Genomic DNA, 22,278 nt, shown 5'->3' with positions numbered 1-22,278 from the left:
GATGTGTGTTCTGCTTATCTGCCAGTTTGGAAACAGAAGGAAAAGTTTGAGTTTGAAAATCTAGTATATCATAAGGAAGAGGAAAAAAATCGTGCATCTGACAGTAACAGCGAAATAATCTGGGCGATCCAAAAAAATAGGATTTAGACAACTGTCATAAGGAGGGGATATATTCAGTAAAGACAGAGGAGGAAAGACTAAAACTTTGTAGAAGTCTGTGTTTTCTTAGATTGATAAGCGTGAGATTCAGTACACTTGAACTGGATCAAAACTCATATTATATCAAACAATTCTTGTATATTAATTACCCAGTTTTAAAATACATTTCTGATTTTTGTTTCCTGATATGCATTTGTTCGTAATTTTTTTTTTTTCTAAACCCACATTACTTTTCTGCATCTGCCACTTGTATCATGCAGAGCAGCTGGGAATGGAGACTCCAGAAATTCCTACTGAACTGGTAGTTGTCTTAGTTGACTTCTTGATTTGTTCTTCATAATGATGAAAGCTTTTGTTACTTTTATAATTTGTCCCCAGTCTTCTCTACCAAAAGGATGTTTTTTATTGCTAAAAATTACATTAAAGAGCTTGTGTCTTTCACACAGTTCCTTTCCTTCCCCTCAGTCATCTACAAGCCAGTATTCCATAGAACAAACTTGCAAGCGTTATTTAGCTCCCTTAATGAAACGCATATAGATACTGATAGAAATAGTGTGGATTTTTAATGGACAAAGATTTACTGGAGAAAACCTGACAGTCTGGAAGGTAGGAATTGTAAATCGTTCGGGAATACAGCCAAAAACAACAGACGTAATATAAACCTGGGAACTTGGAAGCTACAGGTGTACATAATGAAGGCTGAGGAGAAAGAGGAATTGAGTTTCTACAGTCATATATACTGCGAGAAAGTATATTTAGCCTATTTTTCATAATTACTCTTATTAATGAAATTGACATATTTAAAGCATGTAAAAACCAGCATCTCAATTATTTTTCATTCCTCAAGCATGAAACAACTATTAAAATATGACTAAAAAGTGTATATGCACAGCCAGAGGAGACTGGGAATGATGCCTAGGTAATAAAATCATTTTAGTTTTGGGAAAATGAAAATGCCAGACTCTTTGATGTGCCTTTTGTGTCTTTGCCCTATATGCACACATGCAGAATGTACGTTACTGTTCTCTATAGCATTGGGACTTTTTCCTGCAGACACTTTCCAGGCTTGGACTTCTTTAGTATCCATTTAGTGACAGTCATCCCAGATGTATAGCTAACCAGCAAGTGGCAACAGAGTAAACCAGAAAGTGTATTGTGTTTTGCTATGCTATACAAAATGCACAATTGTTTCTCCTAACAAAAGGCAAAGAGTAATATTTGAAAGTGTCACTTTCTTACACTATATATGTATTTTAGAACTAGACTAACTTTAAGATTAACATTTCTCAGCTGATTTTTAAAAGTACTGCATATATTTTGTTAGTGTCTTCAAACATGAAAGTCAGAAATCATCTTATAACATGAATTTTACGTGAGAAATTGCTAACTGTTTTGCAGATCCTAAAATTGTTCTACAAATATCATAAAATGCAGATACTTGTTTCAAAGGACATTTCAGACATAACAGCAAGAACATGCATGAGACAAGGGAAGCATATAGTATCAGTAGGTACGAGAGTTACTCATTTTAGGAATGTCTCATACACTTGTGCTGTAATTAAGTTAGACGAGTATATGTACTCATAAACTACAACAAACCAGACCAGTTGAAAACTTTTGCACTCCTCCATCAATGGTCTTTTTTTTCCTTCATTATTTCTATATCTCAATGATTGCATTTGAGCGAAACTGGAACAGCAAAGTTCTTGAACACTACTCAGCACCCGATGCATCAAGAAACATGTATCAAGAAGCAAAATTATCTTTGTTCTTAGTACTCAGAATAAAAAAAAAAATTGAAATATCTCCTTACTAGGCTTCTATTTCATATCACTAACTGAACTACATCAAGACAGATATGACACCGAGATATAAGTCAAGCTTCTCACACAGCGAAGCTACCTAAAGCATCTAGTCATTCACCTTTAAAAGAAAATACACTTTCTTTGATATCTGCCTGTGCAGAGGTAACAACTAGCTGGTTCCTTCATGGTTCAATTCAGTCCCATAGTATACCTTTGCCAATAGGCAGATGGTCAGTAAAAACTGTCTAAATTTAGTCTCCTTGCTCTGATGTTTTTTAGGGCTTGGGACAATATGCAGAATTTTTTTGAAGCATTTCATTTGACTGGTATGACATGCACTGTTTATGGACCAGTAAGAGTTAAACTATTTCAATCACTTGGCACATTTTGTCTGGCTCTGTTAAATGGACCACTGAGTTTCTAGTGGGCACAAAACCAGACAAACATATGGAGAACATTTATAGGCAATCAGTACACTTACACATAATTTGAGTATCTCAGCTGACTAATGAGGGACAGACTTAAAGCCAGAGATTTCCAAGCTGTTGTCCATACTGAGATCACAAACTGCTATTTCAGAAGACTTGTCCTTTATGAATCTATTGGCCCAAGTAACTTAAATATAACCACATGTTCATATGTTTCTTACAGTCCATAAGGTTCAGACTCATTAGTGTTTTTGTTTAGATCAGGACTATGCTTTTGACATTAATTTCTCAATGGTCCTCACTTAACTGTGCTTTAACTCACATCACACAGTGGTCTCAGTTCACACAAACCAGATTACTTTTAAATCAAACTGAACCAGAAAATGTGCTTCAAGAGCACACCTAATGCTCTGCAACCAGTAATGAGTGTTTAGTCCACATGACTATGCTCACTATGCTAGAATTAGTCCAAAATAGCAAGCCCCTGCCCCAAAACATATATTGTTTGCAGCCAGGCCTCAGCTCCCCTTGTTTCACTCCGTTTCTGTTGGTCTGTCTTGCTTGCTAATGTAGCAACACCATTAGTTCAGGTGCACTATGAAATGTGAGTGAAAAAGACAGAACTTTTCCTTTCTTAGATTCCATTTCTGAAGTCTGTACTCTGATTAACACTTACTGTATTTATGTGGAAAGTCCCCTCATTATGTGAGTCAATCCCACAGTGACTACTACAGACTTTTAGTAAAGTACCTGTATAACTAAATTTAAAAATGTCCATTTACAGAATAATTTTTGTTTAAGTAAAAAAAGCATAGAATTGTGATCTAAAGTCATCTGTAATGTGTCATTAGTAAGTAAAAGTCTGATCCTGTTCTGGCACCAGTCAGGCTTAAATGGTTTTTACTCTAAGATTGGACCAGAAGAACCTGAGCTTCCTATCCTCGTATACTCATTTACACTCAAGTGAAGTGGTTGTTAAATAAATTACTGCATTTTCATATGGGGATATTTTAGTGTCACTTTCTGTGAATATAATTTTCTCCACCTCAGTGATTTGTACAGGTGTGAACCATCTTTTGATCAATTCTTAATGTATAATATTTCTGCAATGCAATTCTCGGGCTCTATTATTTGTTTCTTCTATACCTTTACATCATTCCCTTCTAGATTTATATCACTGTAGTGAAAGGTATGTATTAAACTATAAGTGGTTGGATCAGATACAGGAATTGAGCTTCTTTATTACAGAGTCAGAAAACAGTAGACACTGGAAGGGAGCTCTGGAGATTGTCTAGCTCACCTCCACTGCTCACAGCAGGGTCAATTATAGCAGGCTGCTCAGAACCTTGTCCAGTTGGGTTTTTGGTATATGCAAGGATGGACGCTTCACATGTGTGCAACCTGTTCCAGTGTTCAATCACCATTACAGTAAACAAGATTTTCCTTACATTTAAATGGATTTGCTGCTATTTCAGTTTGTGCCCTTTGCCTCTTTGCCTGGGCACACTGTGTACTGAGAAGAGTCTGGCTCTGTCTTCTTTATTTGCTGATGTGCTGCATGTGTAAATGTACAGGTACTTCAGATGGGCACCCAGTTGTGCTCATTTCTCAGAAAAGTTGCAATAGTTTCCCCCATAACGCTGTCCTCTTGGCATCTCCTTATTTTTGTGCATAGGGTGGGCCCTCTGCAGCCCTAGTCCATTGATCAGGAGGTCTTTCTTGTCTACATCACCCACACCCTTTGCTTGACAACCGAGTCCCTCACTTCTTCACTTAATTTTGGTTAGCCAACCTGTTGCCAAAGATACTTTTGCTCCACTTTATCAAGTGGATCCCATCTCTTCCTAGCCGCAATCCTGAAGGAGGGTCCCTTGGTCCTAAAAGATGAAAGCCTGTTGTCAACACCAGCTATGTAACCAGTTGTTGACCAACAGGATTTATCCACACCTCCTCAAGCCCTTTCTCTCACTGGCAGGATCAGGGAGAAAACTATCGTGGACCCCATGCCCTTTATCATGCTCCTGGAGACATGGAGTCACCTGTGGTATGTTCCAGGTCTGCACTGGCCATATCACTGATGTCTGCATGGAAGAGCAGCAAGAGATGGTAGTCCCAGGGCTGGACAAGCCTTGGTAGCCTCGCCACAATGTCCCAACTCCAAGCCCTTGGAAAGCAGCAATCCTTCCTAGACAGCAGTTAACATTGGCAGATGGTGACCTCCATCCTCAGTAGGGAGTCTCCCACTACTGTCACTTGTGGCTTCTTTGCAGTGCTGCTGAGTAGCTCAGGGTGAGCTGGCTTGGATGCTTTGTTGGCAGAACTCCCAGTCCCTCATCTGCTACCAGGGCAGTGAACCTGTTCTGTATATTCATTAAATAAAAAATACAATAAAATTCATAAATTCTTTCCAAGTTTTGTTGCGTGTTGGTTTCACCTCAAGGGGAGTTTAAATGAAATTCTTTGATATGATCTTTTTTTTGTTGTTCCCACTAGAGAAAGTCTAGTAATTCCTTAATAAAAACCATAGTATTAATTGGTATTTCCCCAATTAGAAGAACAACCATCTGGAGAAGTGGGAGAAAACATAGGTGGAATGCAAAGAAGTACTTTATGTCTCCTCTTGTATCTCAGTCATTCATGTTCCTCTCCAGACACTCCATGGTTCCATTGACCATGTGTGAATGAGTGAAAACCAAACATGAAATTCAGTATTTGACCCAGGGAAATTGCAGGGGTATTTTTACTTTAGACTACATTATATATATTTATTATGAAAATGGTATTTAAAAATGATGGGACTTTAAATGTTACCATCATATCAAGCAGTTTTGCCATTTGACTGTAAGAGAGACTCAGCAGCAGACATTAAATAACTTTTCCAGATTTGCTTAAGCTATCATTGACAGAATAGAGACATCTGAATTATTCCGATGGGATTTCTTTCTGTACTGGTGAAATCTCATCTTGGCAGGGTGTTACTCAGCAGATGATGACAAGAAATTGTAAAAGGAAAATATCCAGTATTATATATGGAGCACTAGTGAGATGAATAAAATTTTATGTGTGCGTTTTTCATTAAAAATTACCGTAGTTATTTCAGTGAGGTAGTGCTTATCTCAAAAGATAAGGATAAGGTTCATGATACACAGATGCTGTAAGTAAGTAATAACTAACTGACAAAATTAAAAGTCAAGTTATGGACTACATATGAAAGAACACAAGTGTAAACCATACAGAAAGAATTCTTAAAACACAAATGGCTTTAAAGTACAAACATGCAACTTAAAATCTCCTGTGAGTAGCAAGAAAAGCAAGCAAAATGGTATCATGAAATGAGTAAGTAAGGTGACTTTTTTATGTTTGAGGAAATTGAGTGAAGCTGTTTGTTTTACAAACTTCTGGGATCAGTTGCAGGCACAAACTCTTTATCCAACTGCTGACCACATTGGATTAGTGAATCATACTGTTGGTAGAACTTAATCTTGCTCTAAGAGTGAAAATAGATTAAAACCATAATAATTTATAACAAAGTCTTTAAAAACTGACTGCTTGGTGCTAATTCTTAACTTTCAATATCCTGCCATGAAAATAGTATTTTTGCATACAACAGTAAAATATTTTACAGTATTATTTGGCTGAATAATTGTAGTTTAACAACTTAGCTATTCAGATGTGTTACTTTTGATATAAGATATCATTTATGATTGTGGGGAAAATTGCAAGTGTGGAAAGTTAAATGCATTTTTATAACTTTATGCCTCAGAATGTGGTAAGTGCTTCTCAGAAACAAATGAAGCAGGATGGTAACTTCTTGAGCTGAGAGCTTCTAAGAACAAAATGGGAGAAATGGAACCAGGAATCAATTATTAGCTAGTTCTATGCACATTCATTAGTGACCAGAACACAGCCACCCTGTTTTGGTTGCTAAAAATGCTTAAACAGCAAGGTGTGCCAGGCCATTTGATCTTAAAGCTAGGGAACAAGCTCTGACATTGTCCAATTTACTATTTTAGAGGAAGTCAATGAGTCTACATTAAGACGGTGAAGTTTTTGTTTCACTTAATCTATCTTGCCTATAAATAGAAACATACTTCTATACAAATAAACCCGGAAAAGAGTACTAGACTGAAATGCAAGGGATATGATGTCTGACTGGAGCACAGATAATATGGAAGGAAACACAATTTATTGAGACATTCAGGGAATTTCTAGCTGGTGTTGAATCTGTACTGAAACAAACATAAGAAGGCATTTATGCAATATATCAACTCTTTGCCTTAGTATAAACAGATTCAGGAATTATTTAAAATGTTAGTGAACTCTAAAAGAGCTTTCTTTTCTATAACAGATCCAGAAGGTGATGCAGATGCCTGTGACTAAATAATTTTTAAAGTCTTGGTAGCATGCCTCAAAGAAGCAAATGCATACATGATTACTGCTTCAGAAAGCTTCTGGCTAACTCCATGTTCTGACTGGATGTATGTACAAGTGTATCCCTGCATAGGGCTGCAAATAGCCGTTACACTGAACCCTAAATGCCAGTCATAAACAAGTATGAAGGCAGAACTTGAAGTGATAAGGGAGAGTAATGAGAAAATAAAAAGCGGCTATCACAATTATTTTGAAAGGAAATTTTGGTCAAGAGTTTTGATTTCAATTGAACCCAAATCTGATGTAACCTCCTATTTTCACAATTCCCTGATGGTCCTACAGAAATCAATTAGTATGATTACTCACTGAATGAATGTAACGTTTTCCTAGTGCTATCAGTGTCAGTTCTTTTGTAAAAGAATAAGCTATTAGAAATAACATTGAATGTTACTTTTTCTGGGCAATATCTCGGCATATTTCAGGTTTTTATGTTATCCAAATATAACAGAGTATGTACAACCAGAGTATTTCTTTAGTATAGTTTGGCTTTAAAAGTTCTCTCTGAAAGAGCATAGATAAGATGATACAGAAATAAGAACTGGCCCTTATGACAAATAGCTCAGTACTAAATGTATGTATAAGACTTGCTAAATTGTCAGGGGTCTTCTTCAGCTCCCTCTTTTCCATTGTCATAAGAGAAATAGGCTAAGGGACAAATTACAATGAATAAATAAAAAAAAAATTCTGCACGATATAGGTTAATTTAAAAATATTTAAAGGGACATCTGCTTTACTTTTTTGGAACTATATCTGCCAAAATATAGAATTTGCTTAGCAGGACTTGCTTATGGTCCCTATTAGTCAATTTTAAAAATAATTCTATTTTTTTCTGTATTACATATTGATATTTTTTCTTATATGGTACTGCAGTATAGCAGAAATAATATTTCAAGGCTTCTGTCTAACTTTTCTGTTATTTGCTCTTGTTTACTGTCATGTAGCAGAAGTCCATTTGCATTTATTGCCTTTCTTTTTCCACTCATTGATGAGCTTGCTATAGAATATAGAATCATCACTGAATCTAATACATTAGAAAAATATTTAGGGAATCAAAGGAAGTGTGTTCAGTGTTAGTCTTGAGACACCATGAAATCTTCTTGCTCAGTCTAGCTGAGTGAAATAAATTCAGAGATGTAAGATAGAAGTAACTTTCTGTATTACTATGCAAGAAATCATTACTGTTTTCAGAAAAAGCTTTTAGCAGAAATGGACTTCATGAGGTAAATTTCAAACTCATGCAGTTTTTCAGCAATGGCATAGTTTAACCATCATTTTGAACATTTGAGGGTACGTGCTGTGCATGTATGGAGTAAAACAGTATTTCTAGACTGGCTGACAATTTACTTTGTAGCAACATCAGTGGCAAAATGAATGTATTGGCGTATATATGTATATATCTGTGTCATAACATGCATCTCCTAAAACCACCATGGCATACTATTTATGCAAATTGTATATATTTAAAAGCAAATAATATGCAATATAACATAACCAGGCTGGATGAATTGTGCTATATTTTCACAAAACTTAAAATGGCTATGGCTACAGCTACAATAGCAATCAGCAATAGCAACAAATCTCTGAAAACTGTTGGCAGCAAAGACCCAGCATGCACACTACCTAGGTTCTGACAGTTTTACTTTAAAATAGTTTTTATCTAAACCGACGGACTGAAAATCAGTGTTTGGAGCCCATTATATGCATGTGTAGAGAGCATTTTCTGGTTTAGTGTCATTGAAGGGAAATCCTGTTTGCATCATCCAAGTCTTCTCCACAATCCAAATTATATGTGGTAGGTGGGTACAGCTGGGAGATTTGCTTCAGAAGTGTTCATGTAATACAAACTAAAATGCTAATGTAAACATACCCTGCAAGACACTTCAAAAGGATTTGGGCTTTTTTTCTTGTTCGTTTTTACTCTTGACTTACAAGATGGAAACAAGTAGAAATCATTCATTTTAAAGAAAAAATCATTTAGTAAGTCTGTGGCACAGAAGGAAGAAGTGGACAGGGCAAACATTGTCCACAGAGCAATTTTGTGCAAGAGAACTGAGTTGGTCTCAAATTAGCTAAAGCTGAACCCACCACTTATGAATGAAATTCAGAACTGTGAGCAAGAACTTTTCCCAGTGAGGCAAACAAGCTGGATTGCATTTGTTCTAAATTAGTCAGCTAAAGCAGAGAACTATTAAACAGTTTGCCCAGTGTTAAACAAGCCATTTCAGAAGCCTGTTAAGCTAATCTGAGCAGTTGTATTTCCAGAATCTGTCTTGTGATCGCACCTTTTCAGGAAGAAACATTATCTCTAGCCTGAGACCTTTGTAATTTTAGGTCTAATTAAAGCAATTTCTATGCTTTAAATTTAAAGCAATTTTCTTTGCTAAAAGGTGAGATACAGTTGTGTGACTTAGACAATGATTAGCGTGCATGTGGAAAGATTTATAAGAAATATGCCAGAATAATTTATTTTGATATGATAGAAAACCCTCTTCTTCGTGTCCATCAATCAACATGCTAGGCACCTTGACATGTTTTTATCACAGTATAGAGTTTGTAACATTAAAACAATCAGTTAGCTGACTACATGTGAGAGTAACCTCACATAAAACCCTTACGTTATCCCATGCCTTTAGCCCTCCTCCCCAAAATGTGTCACCTTTTACAGCTTGTGTGGCATATGGCCAACTTTGGATGCTTTTGGTCAGTTAAGGAGAACTTACGGAGCCTGAAACTGTGAGAAATAAATTTCCAGCTGGTGACATAGCTTTTTGTAACAAAAGAGAGCCAGCACTGAGTGGGTAGTCTGAGTGAAAATATAGCAATATGTAGCAATGAGAGAATCTCATCTGCTTCGCTGTCAACACTGAACACCATAAGGTCTTTCTAGTTTATATGTATTCATTTAAGTCTGCACAGACAGACTGTGAAAATTCTGGATAGCTGGATTCTACAAAGTATATTTCTTAATAAATTATGTTATTGCATTCTCCAGTGTTGAACCAGGTTAAATGTATAGATATTTATTTTATTTTATGTATTTTGTTTTATTTTATTCTATTTTATTTTGTTTTGTTCTATTTCTTGAGAAAAGATCTTATCTGATCTGGTAAAAACATCTATTTATCACATGTTCTGGCAATACCCTTTTTATATAAGTGCTGTGTGGTAGAACAGTATCTTGATCAAGGGGAAAGGCAGAGGCAGTCAACACAAAGGTTGTCACAGATCTTGGCTGGGTACATGGCATAAGGTGTATCAGAATTGGGCACGCTAACAGAGAGAAGGTTTTCAGCATGGAGAAAAGGTAATCATTCAATATGATAGTTTAGAAGTGTCAGTAAACAGTGACAGTAAAATCTGCATATGACAACAGCTTAGTAAAGACTTAATGTTAGATGAGTCAGCAACACAATAATAGCTATAAGTCAATGTTTATTAATTATTATTGATAAATAATGCTTCAAATTATTTAAGCTCAACATATATATTAAGAAAGTATGGGTTTTCTTGCCATGAAAATCTGTCCTCACTAGTGAGATTAGAACAGTATAATGGAATTGAGAAAGGTCTCTAGTGAGATTCCTTAGAACTTGTTTTGTTACTAAGAGCTTTTAAACAATGTAAAATATATCATTTGTGAAGAAAAAGAATGGTAGCATCCTCCAGTAAGTATAGTTCTTCCAGGTGTGCTTTCTAGACACATGCTACTCTAGGTATGTACTCAGCCATAAAAAAAGTCTCCTGTCAAGTTTCATGTAGAGCACTATCTGTTAGTGCCCATTCTTGTATGCCTTTACAACGATTTAGTCAGGGTGAAAGGATGCGAGAAGCTTGGCTTTTCACTCACAGTTTTTCAGTCAGAATTCCTGGAACAGAAATTTAAAATCTAAGGAAGGACAAATCACAGAACTTGCAAGTAAATAAAAAAATGGGGTAACCATTCTTTCTCTCGGCTATTTTCTATGCCAAGTGCCAAGTAGTTTTTGCAAGCCTGAAGGTAGTTCTAAATAGAGGTTAGCAGCTAGAGAGACCTACTAAAATTAGCAAATGACTTGCTAGTCTGTGGATGACAAACATAAGTAGATAAGTTATCAGTTCTACATATTTCATGTGAAATATTTCACATTTTATTATACAAACAGGAAGAAGAGGCTGTTATTTATTCCTTCGAAACTTACTTTGTTACAGAAGAGGCACCATAGTCTAATCTATAATTGATGGAGTAGAAGTAACATTCAAACTTCTCTAGAAATGCAAACAGTTTGAGTCAGGTAGAAAACTATTTCAAGTTCTATAAACAAAAGAGAAAACCCCTCCCACTGGAGAAAATGGTTTTGTTTCACCCATGTGGAATTTCTTTTCAGAGTCAAAATACCATAAGGCTTGCAAGGCTGTGTGAAATGAAATGAATTGCAGCATAAAAGGATCTTTGATTGCAGCTTCAGAGGGAATTTGTCTTTATGGCATAACTGTCCAATGTAGCAACACAAAGGCTTGGGTGTTCTCAGGGTCTGAGAAATAATAGTGGTTCTTGTTTCCTATGGAAACCTTTTGAAGCCAGTGGGAGTATTCCTAGAAACAGGCACTTGCAAATATGACAGTCCAGCTCTATAGAAATATATTTTCCCTCAAATATACACTCCAAAGTACATACTTTTATGCAACTTAAAGGACATTTATGAAGAAAGTTTGGTTTCTATTTTTATTGTCTTCTACTATTGAAACACTAGCATCTGTCACTTTTAATTCACTCTGCAAACAGAGCTGGATTTGCCTTACCTATCTAAGCCAGTCCTTTGGAACTGGAAAAATGTCTTGCTGTACAGTCATTTTGATATTTTCCCTCTTACTACCACCTCATTTCTTTGCTTTAGAATATAAAATAAAGGTTTGTATGTTGAACCAATCTTGTACTGAAAATGGACAATGCTACGTCTAAAGCCTGGATATGATTTCTGAAAAAGTCAACCAAAGATGATGATCAAAAGATTATCAGACAAGTAGCCTAAGGACACCAAGGTATTGATAAATCTAATAGGATTCTTAAGCTTCAGAAAGAGAACAGTCACCTGCTTTCAGGGTGCCCAAATAGCAAACTCGCTGCTGACCACGGTAGAGTAATTCACACAGCTGGATCAGTATAGGATCAACAAATTATATTGACAGGGAAGGATTATCAGAAGACTTGATTTTGTTTGATGTTTTATTATCAGTTTATTATAACAGCACCCAGCAGTGCCTCTAAAGATAAGCGTGAGCTTTTCCCTTTATCAAGTTCTTGGAGAAGAGTTGATAATATAGGCAAATTTGCTAACAGTGGAAAATTGGTATCCTTAGGTAAGATCTCTTCTTTCATAAAGAGAGAAAACAGATGGAGTCCATTGACATAAATAGGAATATTTTGTGGGAAACAGATAAAGAGATAAACAAACCTGGGGTCAGAGGTATTTTAGATCCTAGATTTTTTTCTCCTTTAATACTGTGCTTGTGAAGAAGATAATCTATGGAGAATATTCTGGACATTTTTTTTTTTTTTTTTTTTCATAAAGAAGGTAAAATATTTGCTTGGCAAGGGGCAATATACATCAAGTGTCTGCTACTACATAAAAAGCTGACCCTGGAATTAGAATATGCTTGGCTGGTGGAGCTCTGAAGTCAACAACAATTTTTCTGTCAGCTACAGTGGGAGCAGAGCAAGGCCAGGGCTGAGTTCTTTTCAGAAACTACTGCAAATATATGTAGCATCTGCTCTCATTTAAGAGTTAAAAACATCTACAATATGGATGACAGAAAATTATTTCCTTACCAAAACCCATCCATGTAATGATTTGGATCCATTACATTTATTTTATATAAAAATGTATGCTAAAAGTAAAGTGCAGGAGCTGCAAAATCATATACACTCAAAACTTAGGAAATGTCAGAATTAAGTTTTTTTATGATTCATTAGATTTAGCCCCTCTCCACCTAAATACCATGAAAGAGTCTTCACCTACATGGATTAAATAATTTTACATCACTTTATTCAATGCATAAGAGAGCATGAGGAAACTGGTCAGCTCTAGAGGTGCAGTAAAGGGAAATATGTTTGTTTCTGTTCACTTGTACTTAGAATAAAGAAGGAAACCAGAAAAGAAGAGTTAGTTTTATGGTTTCAGTTGAATGTTGGCCTAAGGAAATTAAAATAAAACATACTTTAGCTGGAGTTGGTTTAGCCTAGCAAGTGTCTTTTTATAGGTAGAAATGAATACCTCCCTTTCTTTCTTTCTGAATTTTCAGCTTAAGGTGTGATTTTCAGAACTGCTGAACACTCAAAACCTGCAACTGAAGCCAACAGGACTGTGTTTCAAATTAAAAAGTAAATATTTGCAAGACACTTAGCTTCTTTGATGACAAATGTCACAAAAATACATCATGAGAAAATGAGCAATGCTGCTCTCAGAACAGGGTGTAGATGAGGCTTAAGAATTCCTACCCAGAATCATCTGGCTTGACTTTATAGACAGTGACTTATTGCAATAAAAATTGGGGTGTGAAATTACAGTCTGAGAGCTCCTTTTCAGTAATTGCCCTGATGCTCATAGTTATCCTACAGTAAAGGGATTAGTTCATCGTCCTTTTACTGAAAAATAAATTTAATCTTAATTCTTGTGTGCTGCATGGTAAAGGCATGTATGTGGGCAGTTTCAAAGACTGATTGATAACCTATAAATTTCACCATTTAACTTATTTCAGTGTAATATCCTTGTGGATCCATACCCTTCCATGACCTTCTGCTCTATAAATCTACTAAATACAGACAACTTACTGTATCCAGTTCTCTGCAGCTAAATCCTCTTGTGTAGAATTCTCTTCCTTATGAGTCAGTGAAGTCTCTATAGTCCCGAGTTTCTATAATGCCACTGCCAGTCTTTTCATGCTTTCGAAGGTACAAACACTTCATATCCTGCCTCAAAATGTTAGTCTCTATATCATGTAAAGTGGAATTTAGGGTTACACTTTCCACAAACAGGCCACAGTTCCCCAGCCTGTTTCTTATGTTGTGAAGTTCTTCATGTCTTTCCCTGCTGTCACTGATTTTCTCTGTCCAGCCTCCTTGCTGCTGGCAGAACTTATAGCACACCATCTGGGACCACCTTCCTGTATCCTCATCACATTGATTTGCCATCTGTTCACAAATCTCATTGGAAAGTCCATCTTTAACTTCCTCTTAATCTCTCTTTCCTCCACTTTGTAACAGTTTTATTCAGTTCTGTAGAATATTTCAAGTTCAGTTTACGAAAAAGACAATTGGAGGCTTTCACTCCTATGGTATTTACCGACATTGTTGATTAAAGCTAAGAAATTTCATATACGTCTGCAATTTCTTTCAAAAAATCAAATTAAAGCATTTAAAAATAATTTAATAAATAAATAAATGGAATGTTGATGCTTGTTTGCTGACTTCAACTTTCAATTAGATGAGTAAGGCATAAGACATCATAATCACTTTATCCAAGCAACGTATAATTCCATGGATCAATGTTAAGAACATTATCCTAAGTCAGTAAATTCATAGTTGGTTTTGTACGTTCCAATGTCTTTGACTCAACTGGACTTACTAGAGCATAAAGGAGTACACCTCATAACCGTGAAGTTTTCAGTCTGTGTACTGCTATATCCACTAGCTCTGTCTTACAAGGTAGAGGAGGGAGTTGTTTCACTAGATCTTCTTCAAAAAACTTTTATTGAAGGACTGTGAAGACATGTTCATTTTTTTAACTAAATATAGGTAGAAGATGAGATATTCCAGGGATGGTAAGTCAAATCTTCAGGGCAGCACAGTGAGTTGTATTAGCAGTAGTACTTTGCAGAAGTAGTGCTGTGGTTGCTAGTTTAAGTGTACTCCAGCTCTTTTCTGGGATGCATAATTGGTAATCTGAAACTGATTTGTCAAACAGCACATTCACAGTTTCAGCACATGGATTCTCTCAGTGAAGTCAATGCATACATTTAAGTTACATACAACTCAACTTGAACTTACATGACCTGGGAACTGTTAAGAGCTTATTGCTTGTTACATACTGTATGCCATTCACGGTATGTGGTCTGACCTTTAGTTAAACCGAGGTACTCTTTCAGACCAATTTCAGTGGCAGAGCTTGTTTGCTTTACTGAGACCTTAGAGAAATTCCACTTCCACAGAAATCTGGAATTTTTTCATTGACGCAGGCCTATTTTGTTTTTATGCTCATTTCAAGTGTCAGACCACCTGCTATCAACAACTAGGAGGAAGAGCCTCCTGAAGCTCAGTTACTTCATCATACCTTGAGCATCTCTGGATGTTCTAAAATAGATTATAAGTTTTGGAGATTATTCTTTTTCTTCTCCCTATTTAGCACAAAGTACAGGAGATTCTGTTTTAAATGGAAATTAAGGGTGGGTGATGAATTTAGGAAATTATCTTAGGTTAGTCCAAAGATCTAATTTCTTTTTGGGTAACATAAGCTGTTAACAGTTAACTACTACTTTGTACCTTAAGTCTCAATGCCAGTGCTCCTTCCAATTAATCCTTTCACGATTTATGTAATGAGCTAACCTACTTGTGGGTTATGCTCTTGAAATACAATCTGTGGAATAGACCTTCTGTCAACTCTGAATATTTTTTCTGTAAAAAAAAAAATTTAATAATACTGTCTCTCCATCCTTCACATAAAGCTTCCCTACAACCCAAACTGTAAGTTCCTAAAAGACCTGAATTACTGAATTTCACCTTGTTATGAGTCCTTTTTTTCTGCCACTTTAAAATCAGAAACTGAACAAGTAAACATTGGGGTTTTTTAGGTTCAAATTGACAATATCTTTTGTTATTGTATGGGAGAGCTGATTTCCATAACATTACATTTTATTGAAAGGGAAATAATAAATCAAGTAGTGATAGAAAGGATATGTGATTGCAATAAAAGCACTATTATGCAACTATAACTTTACCTAGAGTTTATATTTTTTAATGTACTATGTGGTAACTACACAGAAATAATAGCTTCCAGAAAAAAAAGCTCTGAAGAAGCATCTATTACAATTTGCTGCATGGATATCCATATACACTAAAGTGACAGGATTTGCATTATATTTTGACATACAGAACAGTACAAGCAAAAACTGAGGTCAGAGCTACTGTGAAGCTACTATTACTTTTTAATGCAAATCCCCCAAAATAATGTTTTATGTTATATAGACTATATGCTCCATCTGATCTTATAAAAATGATTAGGGACAACATCTCAACTTCATACAATACTTTGAATAAATTATTTTAACTTTTTTTAGAAGAATTTGCAAATTACTCTGGGTAAACCCTGCCTTATCATAAGCACAGCCAGAGGCTAACATTCCAATTTTTTTTTTCACTTTTACTAGCTTTTTTGATAAAATATTTTACTGTTTTTATCTTTCAGTTTTATTCTATTTTTATTCATTACTTATACAGTGAATGCAGAAAGCTTCACCCCTTTTCTTTTCCTCAATTACTGAGGACTGCATCTCTTTCTTTTGCAGTGACAACACTACAGCCTTTCAACCATTCTCATACTTCTCTCATTCTATTATTTTGATCTATCAGTTTGACTGAACAATTGAATTATTTCTACATGCATGTAAATCTAAGATTTCACATGGGTTTACGTAGGACTGGCCAAAAGTTTCTTACTACACTGAAAATAAAATCACTTACTTAGACAGACCTTAATCAGGAATGTTTCATAATTAACAAAAAAAAAACCCCAGATAATTGATTTATGAAGGGCAACTAGTGTCAGACCAACCTTCCCAGCATCAATCTCCTTTTTCAATATCTTAAGTATTTTATAGTTAGGCCACAAAACAAGACAAAAATTCTGGTTGAGCTGACTCATGATTGAGAATACATAGGATAGGCATCTGTGCTAATAGTACTGTAAGTATTACCAGCTTTTAATTTTTGCTGGCCTAGGCAACCTAATGAAGGAAGTGTCTACTCTAATTGGTTCCTCTTACTTATGTCTCAGATCAATTGCAATAGGTAAAATTACTTCTTCTTCCATGACAGTTCTATAGAAAAGCACTTCATAATTTGTCACATTGTTTAAAACAGATGGAAGTTGATATGTTGGTGAGATGACTTTTCTGTTTTTTAAAAATCATCTGTTAATTCTGTATGTCTGGTTCTCACTACTTGACACTCTTTCCTTAACATCGCGTGTGACTAATGTAATGCCCAGCCATCTCACTATATGAACAAATTTGGGAACTGAATAAACAATAGATGCCCCAAATTTTATCTGAACAGCTCAGACATAGTGTTTTTTCGGTCCTCAATTATAACCATTTGCCCTTACATTTTGGCATACAGTCTTGGAGCACTCCACTGTTAGAATCTTGAGAATACAATTGCTGTGTTCCTGCTTCTCTCTATAGTTAGTTAAGGAAAACACTTTGTGTTTTTATCCTTCTTGCTGCTGCTCACTATGTGTCTTACATTAGCATTGGGAATACTGTTGGGTGGGAATTTTATGGTATTGAGAAACCTTAACATTCTGAATATGCCACGCAGAAAGACAAGACTGGTCCCTTATGGTGTAGTAGTATACGTTAGAGTCATTTAGAAGCTCTGGTTGTATCAAAATGAAGGGGACCACAGCCCTGGTGGGACTGGCCAATATAAACACCTTACCTAAATGTTCTACAGACAGATTTTACAAACCAGACCTTTTAAAACATCAGGACCTGCATCACACATACAGCCTTTGTGATTTCCTGCTGTCAAGATTAACCAACCTTCTTCGGCAGAATTCTGTTCTGTAGTAGGTCTGGCTGTTACGGAGTTAGTTTTCTTCAGAGCAGCCCATATTGTGCTACATTTTGGATTTGTGACCATAACAGTGTTAATAAGATACCAACATTTTAGCCATTGCTGAACAGTGGTTACACAGCATCAAGGCCTTTTCTTTTTCCCACTCTGCCCCCTCAGTGAGTAGGCTGGGGGTGCACAAGAAACTAGGAGGGGACGCGATCAGGACAGCTGATGCAAACTGACCAAAGAGATACTCCATGCTATGTAACGTCATGCTCAGTAATAAGAACGGAGTGGAGGTGGGTTTTGGGAAGGTGGCCATTGCTTGAAAACTGGCTGGGCATCAGTATACACATGGAAAGTTATTGCCTTTGTATCACTTGATTTGTTTTCTTTCTTTCTTCTTCCCCTTTCCTTTGCTTATTAAACTGTCTCAACCCACAAGTTTTCTTTCTTTTGCTCTTTCTATTCTCTCCCCCATTCCATGGAAAGGATAGAGTGAGTGGCTATGTGGTGCTTAGCTGACAGCTGGGGTCAACTCATCACATGAGTGTCATTTTTTGTGCCTATTTTTGCTGATACATTGTTAAGATAACATGGTTATCTAGTTTCAAGGCTCTGTATTATACCACATTACCAACACCAAAGAGGGAGAACATGTATTGCAAGTGTCATTCTGGCTATGTTAATTGTCTCACTTTGACTTAGAAAAATGCATCAAAGGTATTTGAGGTGCAGTTGGACTGCAGAATGGAACTTTTATTAGCATAGGGGTAACCAATTAATTATTCCTGAGCCACCAGAGGGTCTAATATGACTGACAGTGACTTGTGCTGGTACATAGTAGCTCTTGGGTGACTGGAATTCTCAGGTGCAGTAGAAAATCGGAGCCTCCATAAGCTGATGTAGTTGTGTCATTCAGCTGTGTACTTCACCTATCCCAATCTCATCCCACGGTCCAATTGCTTAATGTCATTTACAGCCAGGAGAGCCAAGGGAAAGGCTGTGAAGTATATGTTGCAATTAGAGTGTATATTGGGATTCTTTCTTACATTAAGATCTTTGGTCCTTGACTTGTATAATAAGGCTACTATAATACCATTTTGGAAGAAAATTATATTTGATGGAGAAATTATGAAACTCCTGAGATCTCCATCTGTTTTTAAGTTCTCCTTGATTATGCTTCAGTTGCTCCCATTCCCCCAGTTTATTACCTTTTAGAGGAGGAGGAGGAGACCCTTTAAATGTTAAAAATTCATTCTCTAGGGGATTGTTATCTCAATATCCGTTCTTTTACAGCTGCTCTGGCTGAAAAAGAAGAGGGAATGGGTCTTATTCCATTTTTATGAATATATGTTAATTCATTAATCCTCTTTGCATCCATCACTGAGGAATCTTGGTGTATAAAATGGCATAATTTGATGTGGAAGAAATTCAGTACTCTCTGCTACTAAATACAATAAGGAGGACATTGTATCTGGAATAATATAGTCGCATACAAACTGAACAATGCAGTCACTTAGTGAGCAAGTCTTTTTTTGCCCCTTTCTGGATTCAGCTTAAAAGATGATCCACATGAAAGTTATTTTAGAAACTTATATCAGAAATTTTAGTTTAAGCAAGTACACTATAGAGAAGAATAGAGAAGGAGAAAGTATAAATATTGAATAGCAATGCATTATTATTGCTATAGCAAAATAAAACTACTAGCAATTCCCTATTTCTTGTCTTTAAAATATACTGATACTAACTTTTCAATCTAGCAGAGCCCATTCTGTATTAATTTTCCTTTCTTTGAGCATAGAATTACGTTACTATCAAAAATGCCAAAGAACAGTCTTCTAATGAAAAAAAAATACTGAAGATTTTTTATCTGTGCATTAACTAACATCAAAATGAACACTTCAGTATGAACGCTTACTGTAATGTTGACAACATAGGTGAACTATGTTGAGAAAGCCATTGAGATCTGAAAAAGATCAAATCCAAGGTCTAAAATGACACCTTGCCATTAAGTTTCTACAGTATTTCTTTTCTGTATTTAGTAACTGAATCCACATAGGTTAGATTTTTTTAATGTCAAGCTTTCTTTGAAACAGTGAGTCTGCATGGATCTCACTGATTTGCTGTGTCACAGTGCATTTAAAACAAAATGGCATAGATCTGTGACAAAGAAGATGGGAAATGTATAGGTACTGCAGGATGAAAATAAACACTAATCAAGAAAAGAAAAGCATGAAAGGCATATGAATAAAAATCTAAAACAGTATTAGAAATTGCAGTGAGCTACCATTCTTTATCAGGTTTAATTTTTCTAAAAAGTCCCCCTGGATGAGTATTACAACTCATTCAGTGAAGCTTAGGAATATTCTTGGTGGAACAATATGTTTATTTTATAAAGAACCCATAATTTTGTCCATTTCTGATATCTTATTTGTTGGGGAAGGATGTTGTTTAAACTTTTGCATATACAGCTCCATTTTATCAGTCTCATTTAAAGCACCAGCTGCAGTTAGGAATAATACCTGGAATGTCTACATATACAACCTCATCTAATGGAGAATAGGACAGTACATGCCTTGTGGGCATAAAATTTATTTCTGGAATATTCTCTAACCTGATTTTAAGATGGCAGTATGTGTCCAGTATAAGAGCTTAAAATATTAATTGCAGTCCACTGGTAAAAAAATATGCATTTGCAATAGTATCCAAAGACAAGAACAAAAGTGTCACAAGCTCCGTGGTCTCCATATCAAGCATTTAGTTTTGTGCAAGGTGTTTACTAGTTCTTGAAGCATCTTTACAAAAAAATTATACACTACATAAAGTGTTCTAACTGTGAAAAGAAGAAACTCTGGAAATCAGAGGATTTAAGAAAATTCTCCTGAAACATGTAACTTATGTTCAAGTTTAGGAAATAGTGATATCTGTGGATTACCATCAGGATTTGTCAGAAAGAAGTGCAATTTCTTTATGTATGTACTAAAAAAAAAAAAAAAAAAGCAAAACAACAAAAACCCAAACAAACAAAACCCCAGAAACCCCCACACCTCTCACACACTTCTGGGCTTCTGGGATGGGATTTAGCTGGAAATGCAAACATCTAAACATGGGTGTCTGCTTTAGCACTAATGCAGCCTAGCTATACAGTCAGTGGTACCTCCACGGTTGTTCAGTTCACTCAAAGTGGACATCTACAAGATGGGCAGCTGAATCACTCTCTGGGTTGCGCTGACTGCATCTGCAAGGATTCTAGCATTTTTGGTGGGTGCTTAGATGCTTAGCTCATACCACATATAGACACCTATATTTAGGCATCTCACTATTAGTCTGAATTCTGCACCTTGCTTTAACATTTTATTAGTGTAATATTCTCACAAACATACTGGGAGAAACTAGAAGATGGTAAAAAAACCCAACTTTCTTCCATTTTTTTTAACCACCCTCAATATCTCTGACAGTCTGAATGTTTCTTAAGGACAATATTCATACTGTGTCTTAGTGTCCCTTTTGAGTTAATTGAAAACAAATTGGTTCCTGACAGATTCCTGGAGGGAGTGACACAGAACATGGGCCACCTCTGGTGCCAAAGTTTGCACAATGTGAATGTCTTTCTTCTCCTTTCTTCCCATGAAGGAATCAGTTGATAGAATGTTTTTATTTCTGAGAAGAAATAATTTTTTTTAACACTTTTCATGTTTCAGGAATGAATATAGCCGAATAATTTTTAAAATAAATGCTGAGGTACTTAAAGTAAAGCCATTTTAGGGAGTAAGATACTTTTTAAGCCCCTTTGAAGCCAATGTCATCGGTGTAAATTAGTATTCCTGTCACTTATAACGAGTCCATAAACACACTTAGTTGAAACTATTCTGCTCCTTTTGAATTTCCCAAATAACCATGTTGACTCAATAACTGCTTTTAAATGATAAAAACATTCCTCTTTCCCACTGCCTATATCATTACAAATAAACAAAAAAACAGCAACTGGAAAGGCAGTTATAAAACTCTTGTTATGGGTGGATTAAGTGTATGGATTAAATGGAGGTTTAGAACCCACAATAGTATTGCTTTAGATTTCAGCAAGAAAACTTCGCGAACATTTTAATAAAAACATATTATCTACTAACCAGATGTAGATCAACACATGTAGAATTGTGTTCACAAGTGTTGATTATGCAGTCATCAATGTCCTGGTCACATTTTAGTCCTGCATATCCTGGGTTGCACAAACAATAGAAGCCATCGACAACTGTAACAGAGATAGCATTTTAGTACTAAGAGTATTTTAGAATAACAACTGAATGTAGTAAAATTAAGTAAGTTACAGTTATGGCTACTATCTGGAAAAGATTTGTACTTGCTTTACCTAAAAGATGTGGCCATGTTAAAAACTGAAATAAATGAAATTAAGTATCTCAAAACACTTTTTTAATATGAAAGTGGATTCCTGTACTGCCTTTTACATAAACAGTTCAAAAATTTTGACATAAGAATTATAAATCAATGACCCATTACTACCTTCAGAAAAAGTGATGGCATCTTATAAGCTAATGAGTAGTTTTCCATCACAAAACTGTCTGCAAAGTACATAAGATTTTATCTTTGATATTGTGCCTAAATGAGATAAGGCAGTTAAACATTG

At 35.7% G+C, this 22,278-nt stretch overlaps 1 protein-coding gene across 1 annotated transcript in view; it reads right to left on the bottom strand.

Moving 5' to 3' along the window:
• The window catches only part of EYS (eyes shut homolog), a 939,662-nt gene that overhangs the window by 603,803 nt on the left and 313,581 nt on the right, over nucleotides 1-22,278 (bottom strand). Inside the window, exon 20 of the mRNA XM_059831070.1 lies at nucleotides 21,764-21,885. Coding sequence (XP_059687053.1) covers nucleotides 21,764-21,885 — 122 coding nt within the window. The remainder of the gene's footprint in view (nucleotides 1-21,763; nucleotides 21,886-22,278) is intronic.

This window comes from Gavia stellata, chromosome 2, assembly GCF_030936135.1.
Source record: "Gavia stellata isolate bGavSte3 chromosome 2, bGavSte3.hap2, whole genome shotgun sequence".
NCBI classification, from domain to species: Eukaryota; Metazoa; Chordata; class Aves; order Gaviiformes; family Gaviidae; genus Gavia; species Gavia stellata.
The sequence above is the reverse complement of the archived record's forward strand: the minus strand, read 5'-3'. Positions and strand labels throughout refer to the sequence as shown.